Source organism: Amphibalanus amphitrite, unplaced genomic scaffold (assembly GCF_019059575.1).
Source record: "Amphibalanus amphitrite isolate SeventyFive unplaced genomic scaffold, NRLGWU_Aamphi_draft 000502F_arrow, whole genome shotgun sequence".
Classification (NCBI taxonomy): Eukaryota; Metazoa; Arthropoda; class Thecostraca; order Balanomorpha; family Balanidae; genus Amphibalanus; species Amphibalanus amphitrite.
Genome location: NW_024881996.1, coordinates 220,449 through 245,358, shown reverse-complemented (window position 1 = coordinate 245,358; position 24,910 = coordinate 220,449). Strand labels below are relative to the sequence as shown.

The following is a 24,910-nucleotide window of genomic DNA, read 5'->3' as shown; positions in this document are numbered from 1 at the left end:
CGGCCTCTGAGGACAGTCGGGCGACTGTGAGCGAACACTGCGGGAGTTGGCTCAGGAGTGGTGTTGTGAAGACGCGGAGCGAGGGCGAGGCGGGTCCCCGTTGATGGTACTCTGGTGGTTGTGTCGCCAGCGCTGCCCGCCGCAGCAGTCGGGAACTGTGAAAGCCTCCAGAGTTGTGCGTTTTTCCAGTGTGATGGTGTGCAATATTATCGCCAGCGATCGGTGACAGCCCGTCCAAATCCAGCGGCGTCCAACGGACGATAGCACTCCTCAGGACCCAGCCACCATGGTGCTCATTCACGCCATCGACGACACTGTTCTGGCGGTGTACCTGATTGTGACGCTCAGCATCAGTGTGCACCGCGGCCTGCGGCGGCGCCACCGGCCCCAGGCGACCCTGATGACCTCGGGGCCCGGCCCAGCGCCCGGTCAGAGTCCCGGTCACGCTCCGGCCCATACCAGCGTAATGTCGGTAGCTATCTCCGTCGTGGCTACCTTCATGTCGGCGGTGTTCGCACTAGGTGAGTCACGCGGTTCACTGAGGGATGTGTTGTGACCGTGCACACAGTGCTTGCGGACAGTGGAGAACCGGTGGCGTAGTACCTCGCACGAGCTGTTGTTATGTTACGTGCGTTGCATTTGAAAGATATCGCGGCAGATCGCAAACTTTCAAAGTGGCCACCAGGGCGATAACGTGACAAGAGGAGAGACAGCTTCATCAATAACGAACTGAGCATTGTAGTATGTCAGTCAACCCAGGACAACACTTCAGAAGCCTGAAGTGTCTGTAAATCACGAATGTGCGCTGGCTGGCTTGCTTTTTCTCACGCAACTGGGGTTCACTCGCACGCCTTGAATACTAATGAAATCGGTTTCGAAACAAGAACTGGTCATAGTCTGCATCTTTCCCGTTATAGAACGGACAACAAAATAAAATAGCGAGCCCACGTCCCACACTACATCGAAAAAAAAAAACGCTACCATGAAATTTTCTCAGCCAGTCCAGCACGCGGTCGGCTACTCCACAGTTCGCCGGCCCACCGCCGTATCGTCTATGCAGTGATGCAGCCCATTTCGTCTCCGGGGACGTGTGGTCATACATATGTGTCGGCTGATCGGGCGGCAGCTGTCACCGTCTGCACTGGTCGAGCGTCCGGCCCACGGCCCCGTCCGTCCGCGGGGAGCTCAAGGATGTCCACTGTCCAGCGTGCCCTCAGGAATACGGCGCACCAGGCTACTACATATACCTGTCCCGTAGCTCAGTTGGTAGAGCATTGGGCTCCCGGTAGTGAGAGCCCGGGTTCGAGACGCTCCGGCGCTCGATATTTGAGACTCCTGACGGGGATGGTCTGCGGTTGGTGGGAGCAGCCGCAGCCAGTTGAAGTCAGTTGAGTGGGGCAGGCCGTGTCCGGCTTTGAAGGGCACGTTAAACTTTGGCATCTAAATTCTCCCGATACCCGGAATTGCGCGATCGGACGGTAGGGGTTGGGGTCTACGCAACAAGCTCTGCTTAGCGTGGGCTCCGGCTCTGTCAATCCGTCCATTCAAACATTCGAGCTAAATTTATAAAAAAAAAAATACGCTGAAAACAGAGTTGTGTTATATAGCGCGGAAATGTATGCATGTACCTACATTGTACGTTTGTAGCCGGATGCCACTGTCTGTCAAGTGTCGATTCCCGGATGAAAAGTCAAAACGTTAAAAGTAAACGGATAAAAAGTCAAAGGACATTAACCCGCGCCCCAGTGGCGGTCTCGGCCAACTTCGCCCTAGTGAGAGGGGGCATATGCTACCACCCACCTCTAACTCAAAAACTAAGAGGGCTAGAAAGACGCGGTAAAAAGCAGTCGATAGCTCTCAATACGTACGTTTGAAAGTATTTCTGTCATTTTTCACCTTAGAGCAATATTGGGGTCACCAGAGGTCATCAAAGGTCAAAATTTGCCAATTGTCATTATATTTTTCAGAAAACATGCCGCTATCTCAGGAACTATGGTAGCTAGAAAAACGCATGGAAGAGCAATCGATAGCTTTTGAACTCTTCTTTTGAAAAGGTCATTATCAATATTGTCCTCAGGTCAACGGTTTAGCCTCCAGAGGGCAAAAACTCCAAAAATAGCTGTTTTTACGAAAAATGTTTTTCGACAATAACTTTCGACTTCAAAAAGCCACGACATTTCCATTGCCAGGATCGTGTTCCTCTCACCGAGACGCGTCGAATGAACTATAATTTGACCTTGAAAGGTCAACTTAAAAATTTGACCTCAGGTCAAGGTCATGACCTGACTGGAAAAGGTCATGTTGCATATCAGTCGATGCGTCTCAACAAGACAAACACAATGAGACCATCCCCAGCGTTCTATCTCTTTTCCAATCGCGAGTTATTGGCAAAAAACTGTTTGTAGCCTCAAATGACCTCGGATGACCTTTCTAGAGGCTATCAGCAAAAATGACACCTTGGTCATCACGAGTGGACTAAATCATTGTGATTCTGAAATAGTTGGACTGTTCCTATGCGTACACACGGATCTAGAGGCATTTTCATTTTTTCCATTGACTTGTAATGGAAAGGTCATGCCACTGACCTGACCTTAGGTCACGGATATAAAAAATCCGAGATATACAAATTGTAGGATCCCATAACAGCATGCAATCCACCAAGTTTAAAACCTTTCTGACAAACACTGCAGGCTGGACATGATTGCAAACTTTTTTTAAGGCTTGGTCAGTTAACTTGACCTGGTGACCTGACCTGACATGACCTGGGGTCAAAAATTTCACACATTGTCCAAAATTGATGTACCAAAAGCTACCCCAAGCGGCGCGGCGCTACGCGCCGCGGTTTTTTATTCACACGCGAAAAACGCGACAGGGTGGTAACATATGCCCCCCCCCCCACTGGGGCGAAGGTTAAGTCAACAGACAGAAAGTCAACATCGCAAGAAGTCAAAGGACAAAGTGTCAAATGAACAAAAAGTCAACCTGCCAAAAAGTCAACACGCCAGAAGTCAACAAGCTTAAAGTCAACACGCAAGAAGTCAAAAGACATAACGTCAAATAGACAAAAAGCCGACATGTCAAAAAGTCAACGCGCTAAAAGTCAACACGCTAAAAGTCAACACGCATAAAGTCAACACGCAAAATGTCAACGCGCAAAAAGTCAACACGCAAAAAGTCAAGACGCTAAAAGTCAACACGCCTAAAAGTCAACACGCTAAAAGTCAACACGCGAAAGGTCAACATGCTAAAAGTCAACACGCTAAAAGTCAACATGCTTAAAAGTCAACACGCTAAAAGTCAACAAACAAAAAGTCAACAAGCAAATAGTTAATAGGTGCGCGAAAAGTTGATGCGCAAAATGTAGTCAACAGCAAAAAGTAGTCTTTAACAGCAGTCGTTAACTAAGTCGGTACAAGTACGCCGCAGCCCGCGTCTCCGGTCGGCGACTGACCCGCGCCGGGCCACCTGATCCCCGGCCGCCGCCCGCTGGGCACCGGCTGCACCGCATAGTGCGTCTCGGCGCGTCCCCGTGCGTGCCCCGACACTACCGATAAGAACGCTCCTACCTATTTTTACTTTGCTTTAAAAAGTATATTGGGAATGTAAACTTATTTTTATAAAGTTGGCGTACTGTACTGTGCCTGCTGGTGGCGGGGGGGGGGGGGGGGCAGTTCCGATAAGGAGACGTAGAGCGGAGGCGAAGATGAAGGAGATGGATAGTAACTGGTGGCCACAATGCGCTATACTTGTCACCTCTCTTTGGACGTCACAGCTCCGAGGTCCTAAAAAAAATGTGTTTTTAGCAATCGCATCTCGATAACTTAATTGACCTATACATTTCGATGAAAATTGGTCACCTTAATTGTATGCAGTCCGTACCTTTCGATGAAAATTGGTCACCTTAATTGTATGCAGTCCATGAATATTAACAGGTTGTTGTCTGTTGATGCTGATATGAGCGTTCCTTTCAAGGCAGGACAATCCGACAATCACACAATTGCCTCTCGTTCCAACTTCCACCTATCTAAAAGAAACGACGCGCTCTACTAATGTACCAATTGTACCATACAATACGCTTGAACTATAATAAAAGTGTGAAATCGCTAATAGAACCCGTGACGGAATCAATTGATGAGAAACGTCTCCCTACACAATATAGGAAATTTGAACAAGCGAACCTTTCGTATCGATAACATTCCGGGTTACTATATTTGTTGAAACAATTGCAGTAAACTGCGCCTGGGACAGCCAGTTGTCTCGAAGGATCATGTAACGCTGCCTCATGACAACCTTACGATGCGAGCGAACTCCCACCTAGCACGTAAGTGTCAACGGATGTGTGTCAGATTTCAGCCAAGCATGCCCGTGTGACCAGCTGAGTCGCGGTTGCGGGCCATGGGAATCCCCATCAGTCGCGCAATGGAGGCAGTCTCGCTTCAATTACCGGGGTTACATGAGCGATCCGTTCCAAATACGCACTACGCTAATGCGCATCAGCTCCCCACAAACGGATCTACGGCACCGGTTACATGAGACTAATTCGTTTTATCTACGTCAAACGGATCTTGTTTGGCTCACCCGGGCTGACTCCTCGACGGCCGGTAATTCGCATCACAAACGGAATAGGATTAGCGTACAGTCATGGCGCAGTTGCGGCATTTACCGGGACGACTGAGCTAAATTTTAAATAATTATATTATTTGATAGGCTCAAAAACATTTAAAATTAACATGAAATCAAAAAATGAAAACAAAGTTTTCTTGTTTTAAGTCAGTGGGCACTGATTCGCCATGCAGCGACAGCAGGGTGGTCAGAAAAAAAATTATCTATCAAAATATTTCATTCATTTTATTTCACATGCAAAGACTAAACCAAAATACCAACATTTTTTTTGCTATTTTCTACGAGGCAGCCAATAAAAAAATTGTTAAGTATTTTGCATTTTGACGCTTCCAGTCAGCAAAGAATAGTTCTTGTGAAATACGGCCCGAATCGTGTGCCTCGGACGTTTCGGTTACATGAGCGATCCGTTCCAAATACGCACTACGGTAATTCGCATCAGCTCCCCAAGAACGCATTCAGTGCACCGACTACATGAGCAAATTCGTATCAGTGACGTCAAACGGATCTAGTTTGGCTCTCGGCCCGATGCGCATTACAAACGGAATAGCATACAAATGTGGCGCACTTCCGTAGCAATAGAGGTGACTAAATTAAAAATTTATTATCTTATGTCTTTTTTGCATTTAATCTGCTCAAAACATTCTCAATTAACTTAACAAAAAAAAGTTGAACATAAAGTTGTCTTGCTTTGACTCATTGGGCAATTGCCTCTCTTGATTCGTCTGTAGTGCTGTCAGAAAAATGTTTCAACTGAAATTATGTGATATTTACTATTTGGTTTTCACTATATTTATTGTTGAAAACTTGGCAAAATACCGACATATTTTTTTTAAATATTATTTCAAAAGAAGAAAATGGAAAAAAATACCTATTATTTTGCATTTTAATGTTCCTTTTTGCGAAGAAATAGTTCCTGTAATACGTATCTTGGTCCTATTCGCTTCTAAGCCTCTTTCTCAGCGGATTTTGTTCGGACCGCCAATTCGTATTAGCAGGTGGATACATGAGTCGGTAGTACGCTCCTGATTCGCATTAGCGGTGAATCCGATCGTGATACGTATTTGCTTTGCTCATGTAACCGCGGATCGGATCGCCGATTCGTACTAGTAGGTGGCTACATGAGTCGGTAATGCGTTCCTAATTCGAATTAGCGGCTAAATACGTATTTACTGTGCTCATGTAACCCCGATAAATGTCCAATGATGCAGGTTATATTGTGCAGCATCCTGCTTAATTGTGTACAGCTGTTTGTTAATGTTATCTCATGTATGTAATGACTGATGATTCAGGTGTCATTGACTTTGTCTCTTTGACTTGTCCTTTTGAGTTTTTGGATTTTGGCTTTTTTTTCCTTTGGATTTTTCGTAATTTGACTTTATGTCCTGTTGACTTTTCGTCTTTTGACCTTTGTCCTCTTCACTTTTTGTCCTTTTGACTTTTTGTCCCTTTGATTTTTTGTCCTTTTGACTTTTTGGACTTTGACTATGTCTTTTTGACTTTTTGTCCTTTTGACTTTCTGTCCTTTTGGATTCTTGGATTTTGACTTTATGTCCTGTTCACTTTTTGTCGTTCGACTTTTGTCCTTTTTACTTTTTGGTAATTTGACTTTTTGCCGTTTTTACTTTTTGTCTTTTGACCTTATGTCCATTTGACTTTTTGTCTTTTGACTTCTATGCTAGTTGACTTTTTGTTCATTGACTTTTTGGCAATTTCACTTTTTATCTTTTGACGTTTTATCCTTTTTGACTTTTTGCCTTTTGACTTTCCTCTTTGTTGACCTTTTACCTGTTGACTTTTAAGATTTCTGACTTCTTGCTTTTGACGTAATATCTGTTGACTAATCATCCTTTTACCTTTTATCATTTGACTTTTTGTCCGGAACCCGTCAAGTGTCAGCTTTAGCAGTTTGCAGGTCTAAATAAAACATGCGGGATTAGGTATATTGACCGATCTGCGCTGCTAAAAACATTTGATATCTAAATCAAACGCACTATAAGTGGGAACGCTACCAGGCTCACCGTTCAGAGTCTCTTCGCCCTAAATAACGATCCGTTTCTGCAGGCAAGTTGGATATAGAATAAATTGGTATTTTTGGCCAAGAATAAGAAATTGTCGAACGGGTGGATGGTGGATGGCGGATGGCTATATGGCACCCAAAGCATGTGGCGAAGGAGTGCCGACTGCCCCAGGACCTACTACCCAGAGCGACCACGTCATCCAGGTGGTCTGGATGTATCTACTATCTAGGCAGCTGACGCTCTGGTCTGCAGTGATTGTGCCCGGTTAGAGAAGGCTGGAATCTGGATGAAACCGGTTTGAACGGACTCGTGGACGTCAAAATGTATCAGAGACATCAACTGTTCGCGTCTCAAGCAGCTGATTGCTGCTTGCAGCACGTGCAGTACGTGCAACCGGTGAAAACCTAAAAACACTGACGACGATGACGCTATGCCACTGTCCACGATGACGCTATGCCACTGTCCATGAGTTAGCTTCAAGCTGGAGCTGAGCAGTAATGAAGTTTACTTACGTGCTTTTGAAAAAAAGAGCAGATAACGCACCGTGCGATGTGCGAAATCGAAAACAACTTTGCGCACCGCCTATACCTAACGTTCTGGATATCTACCTAATGCATACACTTGTCACTCTGCCGAATAGTTCCTATGTAGATATCTACACCAGCCTCCTGTATTTCTCACCGCCTTTCGCGTCCCCCGGCAGGTGTGACAGCCGAGGTGGCCGAGTATGGCGCCACGTGGCTCCTCACCTCTGTGGGCAGCATCGTGGCCGGCCCCATAGTCGCCTTCATCTTCATCCCGGTACTCAGCAGGCTACAGGTCGGCAGCGTGCACGAGGTAAATTGTTTTAGCCTTGCTATTGAAATATCATCTTCATTGAGAAATAAAATATTCAGATGAAGTTTGCAGTTCCCTCCCTCCCCCCCCCCCCAGAATGACCAAAGTTCTAGCATTGATACGGGCAGAGTAACTTATATTTTCTATGTCTTTGGAAGCGATGCTTGCCACTCCTAGAGGCACCAATCGACATTACAAATAAGCTTTTCAGGACGTTTCTTGAGTGTTATTTGTGGTTAACTTCAGCCAGCCTAGCCGCCCTGCTCCTTGCCACGCTTCCCGGTTCCCTCTAACGCCCCTCCCGCTCCCTCAGTACCTGTGTCTGCGGTACGGTGACCGTCTGAGCCCCGCGGTGCCCCTCTCGTTCCCTCAGTACCTGTGTCTGCGGTACGGTGACCGTCTCAGCCCCGCTGTTTTCTGACTTCTCTCTAACGCCCCTCCCGCTCCCTCAGTACCTGTGCCTGCGGTACGGCGACCGTCTGAGCCCCGCTGTTTCCTCACTCCTATCTAACGTCACTCTCGCGCTCCCTCAGTACCTGTGCCTGCGGTACGGCGACCGTCTCAGCCCCGCGGTCGGCTCGGTCGCGGCCCTGCTACAGACGGTGGTGCACGTCTCCGTGCTCCTCCAGGCGGCCACCATCGTCACCTCAGCCATCACCGGCCTGACCCGCACCCCGGCGCTGCTCATCTCGGCAGCCATCGGCATCACGTACGCTGCTATGGTGAGATGTGCTCTAAACGGGGCTGGTGAAAACTGGAGACGGGAGGTCGCGCATATGCTAAATGTCCACGTTGATATCGTGTACCCGAATGATGGCGGGAGCTGCTAACATGGCATAGATGGTAACGGTTTGACAAAGGAAGAAAAACGTTACCGAACATGAAGATCAACTGAATGTCTTGCATGACCATCGCAGGCCTTTACATTGTACCACGCATAATCTGTGAGACCACTGTGTAATTTGCATTTCGTTTCCGTCTAGGCCGTGCCCGAGGACAGACTGTTTGCGGACAGCATCCACTTTGCTGTGACGTTTATCGGGCTGGCAGCCGTTTCGATACAGGGCGCCGTCAGCGTCGGTGGACTTAAGAACCTGCTGAACATCAGCGGACACCAGGGACGGCTGGACGTGCTGCGGTAAGGTCATCAGACATTCTGATATTTTTTCTAAATCGAAGGTAGGTAGGAGGCTTGAAATAACTGGATGGTGGCTATCGTGGTAGTCTAGCAAGTTGCAATGGTATCAGTTTTAACGGTTGGGGTTCTAACCGTGCAGTGTAGCTCGAATTCCCATGGCTGTATGTACCAATCACGTTGAAATGGCGTTACTGAGAAGCCAAATGTAGTTATGTAGGCATGTACTTCAAAAAACGGCTGCTGAAGCTTCAAGCAATGACTCACGTTCTCACACTTCCAGCTTCTCCTTCAACCCGTTCGAGCGGTACAACGTACTGAACGTATTGGTCGGCAGCACGATGATGTGGACACACTGGTTTGTGGTGAACCCGGAGATGCTGCAGCAGTACTCCAGTCTGAGGACCGTGCAGAGGACCAGGACGTGAGTGGCCAGCCCGGTCAGATAACAGTGCAGTATAACATGATTTTTCTGCGACTTGCGAGATAGACTGCAGTGAGCAGAAACTGCCAACTCTTCAAAGCTGATGAAGAAACGGTAGTGCCTATGAACTTGTCAGTAAGCTCGGCGCTGTTTTCAACAAAACGCTATCGGCCGGAAGCTCATTGGCAACAGCCAACAATTGATTAAGCATCGCTCTTAATCCCCGTCCAAGTCTTGTTGGGACATCCCGGCTCAAGGATGACCCTGAAGCATTCATTCGCCGTGCATCCAGTGATTGCATCATCGATGGACAGGTTCCTAACCGAAGCTCGTGTACCCTCTCGCTTTGTACCTAAGTCCACGCTTCTCGCTATGATACTCGGCCGTTCACCTCTCGCTGTGACAGCCCGCTTACCACTCTGCTCTGCTGCCGCAGCACGCTGCTGGTTTCCGTGTCGCTGATGCTGGGCATGACGGCGCTGTGCGTGCTGGCCGCGCTGGCGCTGCTGGCCAGCTGGGCGGGCTGCTGGCCCGCCGACTGGCCGGCCGACGGGCTGCTGCTGCGCTGGGCCGGCCGCCGGCTGGGCTACCTGCCCGGGCTGGCCGGCCTGCTTCTGGCCGCGCTGCTGGGCGGCGCGCTGGCCGCTGGTCCCACCCAGCTGGCCGCGCAGGCCGCTGTCATCTGGGACCAGCTGGCGTCGGACCGGGTGCGCCACGAGTGGCGACACCGCGCCGTCCGGCTCATCAGTGAGTTGGTCGACCGTGCGCCCCGCACCGCGCCGACGGCCGGAACGTGTTCATTGTTCATGCATATGTGTGAAAGATGTACGACACCACAAGCCCAGTTCACCCTGCTCATGGAGTTTCCATTACGTATGACTTATGAGAATGTCGGGCTGCAAAGTTTTGGTAAAACTCCGTAACCCCAAAGGCGCATTTTTATGATAGCATATACGAGAGCAGTTTTCCAGCAAATGTCAGTGAACATGACCCTAGAAGAGATCAGTTTCTGCACGACTTCATCGATCGACTTACGATACGATCCCTCTTCATATATTCAGTGCAATACGACCAGAACATCCATAAGCACATTTAAGCATCCGTCTGTAAGCAGTCGGATGACCGGCCAATGAGGCGAATGGCAGTAAAATCTAAACAGCATCTCGCAAAACGTCGACGAGCAGCGTCAGATATCCAACATGACAATTGTAATGTCATAGACATATAATATATATTGCCCAGGACATGCGCGGATAGGGCAGCTGTAGGGTGTCACTTAGCCCTTATGTAAGACTCCCCTTGCGAGCAGCATTGTATAAACGATTTATGTTAACGCTCATTAACGTAAACAATTAAGCTCAGATTTCAATATTTTATTGTTCATAACTCAATGACGCCGTTTGGATTTTTAGCGAAATGCATGCAGGACGACGAACAATGTTCTCGAACCAACATGCATAGTCTGGCCTCCCGAGTCCTGGCTCAAATTACCTCCTCATCCTACTGCCACCAAGGATCTCCAATGGACACCATCTAACCCCCTGGCCCCTACCCGTGTTCCCCCCACCAGCCGTGCTGCTGGGGATCGGCGCACTGTGTCTGGTAGCTAGCTCTCTAGCAGACGTCATCTAACCCTAGCTGCGCCCCCCCCCCTCTTCCCACCAGCCGTGCTACTCGGGATCGGCGCACTGTGTCTGGCTGCTAGCTCTCTAGCAGACGTCATCTAACCCTAGCTGCCCCCCCCTCCCCTCTTCCACCAGCCGTACTGCTGGGGATAGGCGCCCTGCGTCTGGCTGCTAGTACTCTCTAGCAGACGGCACCTAACCCTAGCTGCGCCCCCTCCCCTCTTCCCACCAGCTGTGCTGCTGGGGATCGGCGCCCTGTGTCTGGCTGCCGTCACGGGCGCCCAGGGGGGCCTCCTGCAGACCTGGGTGGCCGTCTACGGCGCGGCGGCCGGGCCCGTGCTCGGCCTGCTCATCCTCGGCATGCTGGTGCCCTTCTCCAGCGCTCAGGTTGGTATAAGCTGTCTTCACGACGGCCATCTGGTACACATTTGGTGCAGATTAGGTGCAGATTTGGTCAAATTAGGTTCAGTGTGTCTCTTAGCAGCTATCAGCTAGGGTTGCACTAATTGCTTATATGCCTGCTTTGTCATATTACCAGAGAGCATCATCGATTAAAACACTGAAATAAATTCACAAAATGAAGATATTTGCTGTAAAAGAAATGAGTGCAGATTTGGTCGAATCAGGTGCATTCACCGGATAGCCCGTCGTGAAAACGGCTATTATGCGCACTACTATCAGGTCACTGAAATACGGTATATTGAGATAACGGGCGTGTTTTAGTCACTTTCTGTGCCGTTCGCGGCTCGAATATCGAGCGCATGGCTCTGGTGTCGCCTTCAATCTGTCTCGGGCGTGCGCCTTGTTACGAAAACTAATTCGCCTGATTGGTTTAGTCACTCTGAATGCTGCTCTGGTTACAATAAATTGAGCTATATCTGCGAGTTTCAAAATCATGCGGCTAAATCGGCGCACCTCCACGGCCCAAACACGATGACCGTCAACTGGTTTATTGCGGCGATCAGCTGATGCAAAACTGGGTCAGTGTGCCACGTGTGCCCTGTGGTTCACACCTTCCTCACCAGAGGCGCGCCACCGTCCACAGAATCTGACCCGCAATCTGCTCCATCCTAAAACAGAGCCAATAGGTGGCGCTGGGGAGGTGACCAAACAAGCACCAGGTAGCGCTGGGGGGCGGGCGGCACTAAATATGGTCCACATTTCACAACATTCTCCGCCCCGTTGGAGTATAGAGAACATCGATACGTGATACTCCAACACACTTTAGGCCTAGCAACAATCATGACACAGAGATCAAATAGCGAAACACATCAGCTTGGCCAGAAATGACGAGTGCATTAGCACACAACTGATCAACAAACCCGGTCAGTATACACACACAAGGATACACTTAACTACAACGAAAGAGAGACGACTCTGTCTGAAAGCCTAACCAGACGCTCCACTCTCTAATCGCACTCTAGATCGTGGAGACACTGAATCGCGCGAGTACGGACACCCTTCGCTGTACGTAGGTCAGCGGATCGTACGACACCATCAGACCCTTTATACAGCCGCACAACCACACCAACCGGCCACATCAAGCGCGGAACGTTCTTCTCATGAATCAAAACGACTGAGCCTACCCTCAAGCTACCGTGATGGCGGAATTGGCGAACGGAAGTGGGTAACTGACGCAAGTAGGCGGACGACCAAACTTCCCAAAACCGATCCATGCGCTCCTTACGAAGTCTGGCGCGAGCCGGCAGCGACTGTCGCGCTGCTGCAGCTGGATCTAACTGCTCTCCCGGCTGAAAGCCGGACCCCCTGCCTATCAGAAAGTGACTGGGAGTCAAGGGTTCGGTCGCATCCGCATCATCACCAGCATAGACCAATGGACGCGAGTTTATGCAGGACTCGACCTCGCTGAGAAGCGTCTCCAACTCAATCCTCGTCAGGCAGCGCTTACCTAGCGCCTTTCTCAGTCCCGACTTAACCGACCTAATCAGTCTTTCCCACCATCCTCCCCACCAGGGGGACAGTGGGACGATAAACTTCCACGCCGGTGCCAAATGTCCGAACTGTCTCTGCAAGAGAGAATCAGCGCCCTTCAGCGTCGCAGCATTATCGGAGTAAATCTCAGTAGGCATTCCCCTCCTGGCTGCAAAACGCCTGAGCGCCAGCATGAAGTCCTCTAAAGACAGGGAGTCTACCAGCTCTACATGCACTGCCCTGGTTACCGCACATGTGAACAGGCACACGTACAACTTTTTGCGCGGCTCATCTACACAGAACACCGGCCCTGCGAAGTCTATGCCGGTGACAGCAAACGGGGGTGCCTCAGTCACCCTCGACTTCGGAAGCGGCGCCACTGGCGCGTTGCATGCTCGAGTATCCTGCCTTTGACATGGAACACATCCCCTTTTCACTCTCTTTGCGAGGCGTCGCAGTCCGAAAATCCAATACGACCCTCTGAGTGAGCTGATTAGGGCAGACACGCCAGCGTGTCGCATCAGCAAGTGCTGCTCACGGACTAGCAGCTCCGACACGTGACAGGTCGGCAGAACGACGGGATGAACCTCGTCGTAGGACAGATCAGACATCTGCAGTCTGCTGTTCACCCTGATCAGTCCGTCATCATCAACAAATGGCACGAGACGGTACAGGCACGACCCTTTCGCGACGTCTCTGCCCGATCGCAGTGCTCTCAGCTCGTCCGGGTAGGCCTCACCCTGTACCAGGACTAGCAGCTGACGTCTCGCTTGCACAATCTCGTCAGGGTCTAACTCCAGCTGAAGCCGTTTAGCGGCACTCTGCCGCGTTCTGGGCCCCTTACCTCGAGCGCCTGCACCAGGCGTCCTGGCGTTCCGAATGAACCTCCTCACCCAGGCTGTGACGCGCACCGCCTTGGAGAAGGATCCACAGCGCTGGAAGTCGAGCGAACACGGGGCCGGAGTAGTCGCTGTCAGAACAGCCTCCTCACCCAGTAGCCGTGGCGCCTCTGGCTCCGGCTCCGCAGCTGCGACAGGTTGACCTGTTGGGCTGGAGAGCCACTGCGGACCAGACAACCACAGATCAGAACCGACCAGCTCTTCGGCCGACACCCCTCTGGTGGTCAAATCAGCCGGGTTATCCACACCTGCACAGTGTTGCCAACACGCTGGGCTGGTCAGGCTCTGGATTTCAGAGACCCTGTTCGCTATAAACTGCTTCCACTTTAGTGGATTTGCTCGAATCCACCCTAGCGCTATCATAGAGTCTGTCCAACATGAAATGCGCGTGTCCTCCGGGAGGCGGAGAGCTCGTCTGACAAACACAACCAGACGGGCACCCACCAGACACCCCAAAAGCTCAAGTCTAGGAAGCGTGAGCTTCTTGAGAGGCGACACGCGACTTTTCGCCATCACCAGGGTCACATCAAACGAGCCGTCATCCAGGGGCACACGGATATAGACGGCTGCACCATACCCTTTTGGCGAGGCATCGCAGAAAGCCAGCAGCTCCACTCGCTGGGTGCCCTTCCACGCCGTCTCGAAGTAGCGGCGCGGCACTTGGAACTCTTTCAACAGCTCCAGCTCCCTCAGCCACCGGCTGAAGGTCTCAGAGAAGATCTCAGGAAGCGGCTCGTCCCAGTGTAGACCCAACTGCCAGAGCTCTTGAAACAAACATTTCAAGGTCATCACAAACGGGCCGACGAAGCCGAGAGGGTCAAACATACGAGCTACAAAACTGAGCACCACTCGCTTCGTGGGCACGATATCATCAGGCAGTGTTACGCCCTGAAACGTAAACACATCATCTGTGGGCTGCCACATCACACCAAGCACTTTGCAGCTCTCGTTCAGACCTGTCCCCATCACAGTCTGAGCCTTTTCGAACAGCACTGGGCTATTCGTCCTACACTTAGTGAGCGTCATACCGGCGTCTGACATCACCTCCTGAGCCTTTGACAGAAGCTCAGCGGCCTCCTGCTCTGTGTCTGCTCCTGACAGCAGGTCGTCTACATAGAAGTTTTCACGCATTTCTGTGATCACTGCAGAGTCTGGGTAGTGAGACAGGTGGTGGCGTATGGTAGCGTTCAATAGAAATGGAGAGCTGCACACACCAAAAATCACTCTCTGTGCCCTCATCACGCGCACAACCCCGTCACGCTCCCACAGAAACCTGTGTGTGTCCTGATCCTCTTTGCAGAGGGATATCTGCAGAAAGGCCTTTGTGATGTCACCTGTCACAGCCACAGGCCACCTCCTAAACCTTAGAAGCACTTCTACCAGGTCAGGGAGCAAGCATGGCCCTATCTCTAAACAATCATTCAAGGACACGCCATTTGGTCCGCACGACGATGCATCAAAAACAGGTCGGACTTTCGTGGAGCTACTACTCTCCTTGACCACCGGTCTGTGTGGCAGGTAGAAAGTCGGCTTTGAGGTACACATCTCCTCAGCAGGCACCTCCGCGATCACACCAGCCTCCTCCATATCTCGCAGAGCGCTGTTATACCGGTCACACAGTCCAGGGTCCTTTGACAGTTTACGTGTGAGACTCGCTAACCGAGCCTTGGCAGACGCGAGGTTGTCCTGAAGCTTACCCACTGCACCAGGTTTCCAGGGTAACTTTACCTCATAGCGTCCCTCCCTCATGTGAACAGACGATTCGAACTCGGCGAGAACATCAGGCATGGCATCATCATCTTTAGCAATGCCTACCCCTTCCAGAGACCAGAGGTTCCTGAGTGAAGTGCTGTGCACATCACCTAACGTCAGAAGCTGGCAGCCCACACCAGACAGTGAGCCGCCACTGCCAGCCACAGCTCCAGAAATGACCCAGCCAAACACAGTCATCTGAGCTACCAGGCCATCTACAGCACGAACAATGCCAGGTTTCACTAGGCTCCAGTACACATCCAATCCTATCAGGATATCAATAGACACTTCACGGTCACTCTGGTACACATCAGCCATCTCAATGCCAGCTAAGCCCAGCTGCTGCAATACGTCCTGAGTCACACGAGGTCTCTGTAGGGGCTGACAGATCACAGGAACTGACACAGCTTTGACAGACACCTTTTCACCACAGGCACTCTGCATTGTCACATCATAAGTGTTCTGCTGTGAGACACATGACTTCTTACCACCAAAAGCCACATACGATGTGTCCTCAGACCCAGTCCACTTCGGTGAGGCACGCTGTACCAGTGACTCTGACACATAAGTCCTATCAGATCCGCTATCAAACAGAACTGTGGCCTCTACTGGCCCCCGAGACCCAATGACGGTGACCCTAGCAGTAGGCAGCACAATACAGTCTTTCTTTTGCACAGTGTTGCATGAGAGTGACACATCAGACACTCCTCTACTCACAGCTCCCACATCAGCACTGTTGCTCATCTGACGGTGGGATTCAGTAGAACCCTGATCACCCTGAGTCTGGCCTTGCTGCTTGTAGCAGCACAAAACATGATGGCGGCCACCACAACACTCGCATCTGACTGAGCAATCTCTGGCTCTATGACCAGCACTGAAGCACTGAAAGCACAGCCCTGACTGTTTTACTCTCATGAGCCTTTTCCCCACTCCTAGCTTCAGAAATCCCCTGCACTTAGCTGAGACATGGTGGGGTTTCTGGCAGAATCCACATCTGTCCACTGGAGCTGTCGTCGCCTGCAGGGCTGCTGCCGATGGCACAGCACCTGCTGCAGCTGTCGTCGCCTGCAGGGCTGCTGCCGATGGCACAGCACCTGCTGCTGACCTGTTGCCTCTCCTCCCTGGGGTGATCCGAGTCTGTGCCCCAGACTGCACAGAAACACTGTTGCCCTCCAGCACTTGAGATCTCTCCTTGCGGCTTATTTCATTCTTCAGACACTGCAGAAGGTAGTCCAAGTCACTCTCTCTTCCTTCACAGTCCCGTGCCCATTCCATCCTGAAGTCCTCGGGCAGACGGCTCAGTACCAGTGGGGTAAGTATTACACCGTACCTCTCACCACCGACACCAAGCCTCTCAAGGCTTCGAATATGCACCAAGAGTTCATCTTGAATGGGCTTAAGATCAGAACCACTGCCCAGATTGAGACTTCTCGATATGAGCAAAAATAACCTTAGCAGGTCTGGCAAATCTTGCTTTGAGAATGTCACAGGCCACCGCATAGTTGGTGGCAGTCACCGCAAGACCATCTATCGCCTGCTTAGCTTCACCATAGAGCAAAGATCTCAAATACACGAGCTTCGAGACTGTTGCCAAGTCAGACTGGTCAACAGTGGCGCTGAACTGGTCCCAGAATGTCGACCAATCTACCACATCGCCACCAAACTTTGGCAACTCGATCTTAGGCAGGTTTACTTGAGAAGTACAGCTACTGCCATTGTCACTTTGAGCTGAGTCTCTCTCACGAGCTACTTTAAGCCTTACAGCTTTGACCCTAATGCCAAGCGCAGCATCACGGATCTCAGCTGCTTTCTCAAAGTCACTTTCAAGCTCATCATCATGAAGCACTAGCTCTAGCTTTTCTTGAGCAGAGTCCAAGTTAGCCAGGCGCTGATCAAAATCATCCAGGTAGCTCTGAATAGCTACCCCATCACTGTCTTCATCAGCAATGACAGATTCAAGCTTTACTGTGGCCCTTTTTAGCCAGCCACGCGCCGCTGTCCTCGCCCGCTTGAGCTCTTCCAGAGACATACCGATCACTCAAAGCACTTTTCCCGGCGGTTTCGGCACCAATGTTACGAAAACTAATTCGCCTGATTGGTTTAGTCACTCTGAATGCTGCTCTGGTTACAATAAATTGAGCTATATCTGCGAGTTTCAAAATCATGCGGCTAAATCGGCGCACCTCCACGGCCCAAACACGATGACCGTCTGGTTTATTGCGGCGATCAGCTGATGCAAAACTGGGTCAGTGTGCCACGTGTGCCCTGTGGTTCACACCTTCCTCACCAGAGGCGCGCCACCGTCCACAGAATCTGACCCGCAATCTGCTCCATCCTAAAACAGAGCCAATAGGTGGCGCTGGGGAGGTGACCAAACAAGCACCAGGTAGCGCTGGGGGGCGGGCGGCACTAAATATGGTCCACATTTCACAACACGCCTGTCGCACTTTTCACGCTCATGAATACCTGAATGACTGGTTAAAGGTTGTTGGTTTTGACCTGCCTTCCATAACTAGTTCAGTCCTAATCTGAACTCCTGGACGGAGTCGTTGCAATGCACCCGATGTTTGTCTAGCAATGATGTCTGAACATGAACATGCCTGATGCTTGATCAGTGTCTGTGAACTGCACGCCAAGGCGTCTTTCGTCTACAGTTTCCTGTTGCTTATCACGCTGTGACTCACATGCTTCTTTGCCAGGGCACTTGACACTTCCACTATGAATGAATTTGCATTCATTTCACCCTCATAGCGACGTGCCTGGAGGCGTCGACAGTAACCAGACGAGCTTTAGTAGCTCTTCTCAAAATGTGACCCGTTATGCACCCACAGGGCGCCGTGACCGGCTACCTGTTCGGTCTGATCCTCGCGCTGTGGACGGCCGTCGGCTCCCTGTTCACCGTACCCGACGCCGAGCTGCTGTCGGTACCCACCAACGACAGCAGCTGCCTCGGACCGACCAACGTCACCAGCGGGGCCTACAGAACCTACATCCAGCTGGCCGCTGCGGCAGACAGCACCGCGAACGGCACCGGCTACAACATCAGCGGCGGGGATGAGACCGGTGCACCTGGTCCGACCGACTACATCGGTCACAGGTGGGCATTGGTATGGTACGGAGTAGCATTGCCGACTTATGCTTGCCGTTGGCGTAAGAGAAGCTGAAGTGTCCAAAAGTCACTTTGCTACCATCAAGTTCATAAGAAAATGATACAATCCGCATGGAAACGGCACGAAGGGCCTTTCTTCCAATTAAAAAATGCTCGCATCGAATACGACCTCGAGGCTCGAACATCACTCTTAAGCTCAAGCTCATCACCCAAGCAAGAGTAAATGGCACTATACAGCATGCGCCAACCGCAGAACCTTGTGAATTGTGATAGATATATTTAAACATTCATTCTAACGTGAATATGCGCACGTGCGAAAGCAAACTGGACGAGCGTCTCCACCCCATGTTGCGGTCTCAACTGACAGGCCAACTTGCGCCGCAGGTCGCCGCTGGACAGCTGGTACTCGCTGTCGTTCCTGCTCATCAGCCTGCTGGCCACAGTCGTCACCGTTCTAGTCGGCATCGGCACCTCCCTGCTGCCAGGTGAGCCAGAAGTGACTTCTGAATGACGGCACTGGTAATACGAGTGCCTATAAGTGCAATGTCCCACCGGTCTATGTACATATACCTAAGTCTGGTGGCTTATCATCTCTCTCGATCCGTCAAAAGACGGCATACGTCCACCAATCTCGTTTCCTTTCTGGTTTGAAAATCATTCATTTATGTAGAAATTGAATACTGAATGATTGTTCGAAGAGCCTTGCAGAACGCAGAAGAATGTTGATAAAAAACAATTCCTCAGGACCATAACTTTGAAAACGTCTCAGCTTAAAGCTTTCACCCCCGGTGAGAAATGAAACGCTGAGGCTACGCTTTCAATATCTTGCTGAATTCACCCGCGATTGTTGCAGGATGTCGGCGCACGTCTCATCTGCGCCAGGACACCATCAGCCCGCTGGTCACTCGGTTCGTCTCGAAGAGCAAGATGGCGTCCTACACAGACCAGGGGCTGCTGAATCGACCCCAGGAGACGGCCATCGCCGCCAACATCGAGATGAACAACATGGAAACGCCTGCCATCCAACAGGTCTACGAGGATCCGAACCCGCCGGCAGGGCCGTCGGAGGTGGGTGCCGTTCAGGAGATTTATGAAGACCCCAACCCTCCAGCAATAGCAGCAGAGATTGACGATGGGCAGCAAGCTTACGAAACTCCTAATCCGCCAGTGGGTCATCTGGAGCGGCACGAAACGGACGAAACAATTGCCACGTCATCAGTGTAGCGAAACGCTTTAGTTTCTTAGGCGTTCAATGTGGTATATGAAATGAGTTGTTATAGGAAACTTGAAGGAACGTGCCTACATGATGAAGGTATCATCATGTAGGTGTGGTGTTCACGCCCGGCGCTACACCTACCTACCTACGCAATACATTACGCCTATTTAAGTGTATTTATGGCTATCAGAAGGTAACGAATGCCGAATGGGTATGCTTTATGTCAACTGTGACTTGTATTGTACGAGTATATACAATACACAATACACATGCCTAGTGCAAGTGAAAACGTATTTCTGTGTCTGCAACCACAAAGCTATCAGTATGCATGCATAATGCATATTTATGCTTACCCATCCATTCTCACTCACATAGAAGCTCGGCGAAAACAATGCACTTTTTTGCAAGGCCTCCCGAGACAAGGGAGGGGGGGGGGCTGAGAAGCGGCGTAATTATCGATGTCCAGTCCACGTCCTGGCCTGGCACCGCGAGGACAGTGCCTAGTCTCCACTGGAGACTAGGGGCTCATTTCGCTATTTTGATTTACCTACTCATATATGCAACTCGGCGTTTTTAGGCCAGACTTGGGTATACCCTACGCCAAATTTTCAAACCTTCACTGGACGCAAAAAAATCAATTGATCTTTGACGGGATCAGGGGTTGAGGGGATCTTTGGCGGCGTCGGAATTCGGAAACGGATTAAAACGGAAAATTACGGGAAAATGAATAAAACGTCGATTTTGACGGTTGTTGCTCGTTGATCCTGAGTCAAATCTGAGCAGTGAGGCGTGAGCACACTAAGCAAAAAGGACGAAAAAACAACATTTTTCAAATGGGCGCTGTAGGTAGCTCTATTCGTTCCCGAAATAGCTATGCACCAATTCCCGTAAAATGCAATAGGCGAAATTTGGCCTTGATCGATAAGAATGAACTGATCTCCAACCGACTTTTGACCTGACTTAAAAATTACCGAAGTTCTTTCATGATTTTGACGTTCTTTCGAAAGCCGCTTCAGAGGCGGATCCAGCTCAGTTTTATTTTGGGGGGGGGGGGGCAAACCATAACAAGTTATCGATTCTTTCCATGCCTCGTCCATAGGCGTAATGTTAAAATTATGCCGTTTGAGGGGGGGCAAATGCCCATTTTGCCCCCCCCCCCCGCATAGACCCGGGAACAGGGGGGCAGCGGGGGCGCTTGCCCCCCCCCCCCCAACTTGGGAGCCGAGGGGGCGGCGCCCCCTCAACATTGAGGCAGCGAGAAAAGATCTTTCCTCCCTTTTCCGGACTTCTTTCCTTCTTGTTTCTTTTATGCATCTAAACATCAACACACGGCATTTTCCTTGCCATCTGAATGGTTTCTGCTGATACAATGTCGATTTGACAACATCTGCTATTGTCATCCCGCTTTGATTTGGGCCTGACCTTGGCCATAAGTTTGGCAGGCCAGATTTTATACTGTACCAGCTTGAGTCAGCTTTGAGAAATACATAACGTACAACAGTGGTAAAATCGTTGCTATAGGTATAACACAGTTTACCCGCTCCGGGTGAGATGGAGGGGTGTGGGGCAATGAGTGCACTGACGTGGCGCCCTCGGAGGGCCGGTATGGGATTAAAGCTCAGCGACACTAAGGGCTTATGTGGTGCCTTCAGTTATCGGTAGCACCCTCAGAATCACCGGCGTAAGGGCCCTCAGAGCCGCCGGTAAGGGGCCTTTAGAGGCACTGATCATGGTGTGGGACCGCCATGCACTATGCAGGTGCCGGTGTGGGCGCTGAGGTGCTAGTGTGATTCTCTCAGAGGCGCCGGTGAGGGTCCTTACAGGCGTTGCTGTGGGCCCTCATAGACGCTGGTGTGGAGCCGTTACAGACGGGTGTGGGGTCTTTTGAGCTGCTGACGCGAACCCTCTACAAGGCGGCAGGGGGTTCTCAGTGATCGGCAAGGGGCCCTTAGGCCGGCAGAAGAAGTCCTGTGGGGTCCTTGGAGACCGGCATGGTACTGTCAGACGCCGGTGGGGCCCTCAGGGCTCAGAGTCACCGGTGTGGGGCCCTCAAGTCACCAGTGGGTGGCCTTTAGATGCGCAGGTGTTGGTTGGGTCCTCAGAGCCGCCGACATAGGGCTTTGATAGGCACTGGTGTAGGCACTCAGAGTTGGGGGTGTGAAACGCTCAGAGGCACCGGTGTGGGCCCTCATAGGCGCCGATGAGGGCCCCCACAGTTGCCGTTATGGGGCCCGCAGAAAAATAAGTGTGTGACCATCTCAGGCGGGAAATGCCCCTACAACTGGCCCCTCATAGGCCGGTAAGAACTCTCAGAGGCCAGTAACGGGCCTTTGGAGACCACCGAGGGGCCCTTTAAGTCTGCAAAAGGCCCTCAGAAGCCAGCGTGGGGCCCTTATGGAGATCTTAGTGTGGCTATTTAGGGTCCATGAGGTGCTCTAACGAGCCCCATGGGGCCCTTCTGAGTAGAAATATGGCCATCGTTAACTCTCAGCGGTCAAATGGCGCCGCAGGGCCCCTCGGACCCGAGGGTCCCTTTGAACCCGATGGGGGGGGGAGGGTACGTGTCCCCTTAGACTCCTAGCTACGCCACTGTTTCATATGCATCATGTCAGGCATTTTAGGCTCGCCCCCCCCCCCAACTTGAAAATCGTTCCCGGGCCCCTGCCCCCCCCCCCCCCGGATCCGCCACTGCGCCGCTTACCGCATGTCGCTACGTGCCCGGAGTCCGGAGACAGGGGCACGGGAACTACTTTCAGACTGCGGGGGGGGGGGGCACACCATGATAGAGATCAACCTAGGGTACCCCCAAATCTAGTTTTCTCGCCGGTTTTAGGCCACTTATTTTTCATCCCTTGGCTTTTTCAACAAAAAAGAAAACATTTGCAAAAAAGTGCGGTATTCCGTCTTAAAGTTGTGGGGGCACCGCCCCACGGCCCTAAAGTTAGGGGGCAAGCTGCCCCCACTGCCCCCCCCCCCCGGTTCCCGCGCCCATGTCCGGAGACGAGTTAGACTGGGGGGTAAATATTAGGGTGTATCGTCGAATTTTGATTTTTTTTTAATCGTCTTCACTACTAAATTTTATTGGTCCCTGGCATGTTTGAAGCCGTAGGATACCAATCAAAAAAATCTGGGACGAAAACCTAGCCTGCTGCGAGAGGTTGAACGGAAGCCTTTCGGGGCGGCGCCAGGCGTTGAAGTCTCCCCGTTAGTTACGCGCACACTAGCACCACGCGGCGGCTGGCGCCGTGCCGCCGCGTTCCCGGTCAGCCGTGTTTTAGCGTTCACTGACGGGTCGAGGTGATTATTCTAAGCTTTCCTAAGAAGCTTTCTGCCCCGCAGCTCATTATTGAGCAAGAATATCGCACAAACTGCATAGAACATTGACATGCAGGTTGTCGGCACATCGGAGAAGGGGATGCTTTGGTTAATGCCTCCTTTAAAGGAAGAGATTGTGGAAGAACAACACATTTCTTTTGGAAATTACTCATCCTCCTTCTTCCTACGTGCCTGCTTTAGTAATCGAAGTACCCCTATTGACTCTACGTTCTTGATTCGGCTGTGGATTTTATGCATGGAATTCCGCTATATTATATTTTCTCGCTAAATGTCTCCTGAGCTATATTGAGGCGTCACGGGACAGCAATGCTCAGCACACAACCGCAGAGAAAAAGTCAATGTGGCCATGCGTTTTGTATGCCAAAATGTGTGAGCCTTGGTGTGTACCAGCAGCCGTTGTCACCATTGTAATTTTCACGACTTTATCTTTATAAGGATGCAATTTTCCACTTCCTAGTTCCCAGACTGGGTTTGGAGATATTATAGTTTTACAGAAACATTTGGGAATGTCTGTAATGTAAGTTAAAGCGAATACCGAAAGGAATCCACATATTTTCGATTTCCTGTATGCTGTATTGCTTACGTCATGCCAGACGTCATGATGGCATGGTTGCGATTGATGGTATGTCGGATGGTCAGGGTACGAACTCACGGTCGGTAAGTCAGCTTGGCCGGCAGGCATCAACAGGCACAATAGTCTTACACTGATATCGTCACCCTCAGTTATTCGTCACCATTCAGCAGCAGGCCCAGAGCTTCGGGCTTTGAACCGTAAGGTACAGGTGTAGGAGCAAGACATTGCGCCGATTCGAAGGGCTGAAAGGGCAGCATCGCGGAGGCTGGAATGCGCCTGAGCGGCTGAGACCATCCCATTGGGACGGGGGTGTTCTGAGTGCACTCAGCCGCTCATGCTGGGAAATGCATCCAATGGAGCTCTCCCCCCATCCCCCCGTTTCGAATGATTAGGGTGACCTTTAGTCTAGAACAAGGCAGGATGACTGTTGGCTGGTCCCGAGGATAGATACAAAGGACAGGTAATGACATCATATAATGAATCGAAGACGGCCCCGGTCCGATCCTCTGATAGAGGTTCAACACGTATCTCGTTGTGGACCATTTCGTTTTCCTCCACCGTAGTTTTTGCACCGACCTGAACGGGTTGGAAGGTAACGATGTTCAGAAACCATTAAGATCGTAATTGTATATTCGTTGTATATTCGTTCACTGAACAGGTAGGACAGGTTCAACACAGTCAAAACCTCATCCTATCATCCAATAATTATAAAGTAGTCTTCATGGAATGGAAAGGCTAACCTAACTCAACGAATATACAATTACGACCTTAATGGTTTCTGAACATCGTAATCTTCCAACCCGTTCAGGTCGGTGCAAAAACTACGGTGGAGGAAAACGAAATGGTCCACAACGAGATACGTGTTGATGAGCCTCTATCAGAGGATCGGGCCGGGGCCGTCTTCGATTCATCATGGATTAGGTATTCCTGGATGGGACACTCCGCCGATTTTCCGACCACCCGGCGGCGGCGGCGGATTTCCCGACGGCGAGGGCGCTGGCGCTATTTTAGCATTACGGGCTATGGGCGGAGCGTGTCTTTTTGTATACTTTTGTCGTTTATTACTTACCTGTAGCCGATTTTGATGAGAAATTTTGTGAACCTGGTAGAACAGGAATTGAGGAATGTCATGAAAATATTATTTTCCCAGTTTTGATTTAAGAAAATGCTTAAATTCTGCTGACAAGTGAGGGTTCGTGATTACAGCCGAAGAGCCAATGTTAGAATAAAGTGAAGTTTTATGTGATAACATGAAAATAAGTTGATATTTGTATTAAATCATCAATAGGAACTTGTTTGACTGCCGAGGAACGATGATATTTGATGATAAATTGCATCGGCAAGTCAAGAATACCGGCTCAGTTTATGGGCATCAGGTAACGATTCCGTATGTGATAGTGACTAAATGGAGCCATAATAATTATAAGAAA

General features: G+C 50.6%; 2 protein-coding genes across 2 annotated transcripts; one reads left to right on the top strand and one right to left on the bottom strand.

Annotated features, from left to right (window-relative positions):
- Positions 1–11: 11 nt before the first annotated feature.
- Positions 12–19,795, top strand: LOC122392809 (sodium-coupled monocarboxylate transporter 1-like). The gene is made up of 10 exons (XM_043388091.1): positions 12–521; positions 7,345–7,478; positions 8,012–8,200; positions 8,462–8,616; positions 8,897–9,037; positions 9,474–9,784; positions 10,895–11,049; positions 18,077–18,342; positions 18,739–18,839; positions 19,208–19,795. Exons 1-10 carry the CDS (start codon positions 287–289, stop codon positions 19,576–19,578), a joined length of 2,058 nt encoding a protein of 685 aa, XP_043244026.1. The 5' UTR covers positions 12–286; the 3' UTR covers positions 19,579–19,795.
- LOC122392808 lies at positions 11,599–16,661 on the bottom strand. Its single transcript, XM_043388090.1, has 2 exons — positions 14,071–16,661; positions 11,599–13,655 (listed from the first exon to the last, which is right to left on the bottom strand). The coding sequence occupies exons 1-2, from the start codon at positions 16,518–16,520 to the stop codon at positions 13,568–13,570; spliced, it is 2,538 nt and encodes an 845-aa protein (XP_043244025.1). The 5' UTR covers positions 16,521–16,661; the 3' UTR covers positions 11,599–13,567.
- Positions 19,796–24,910: the final 5,115 nt, after the last annotated feature.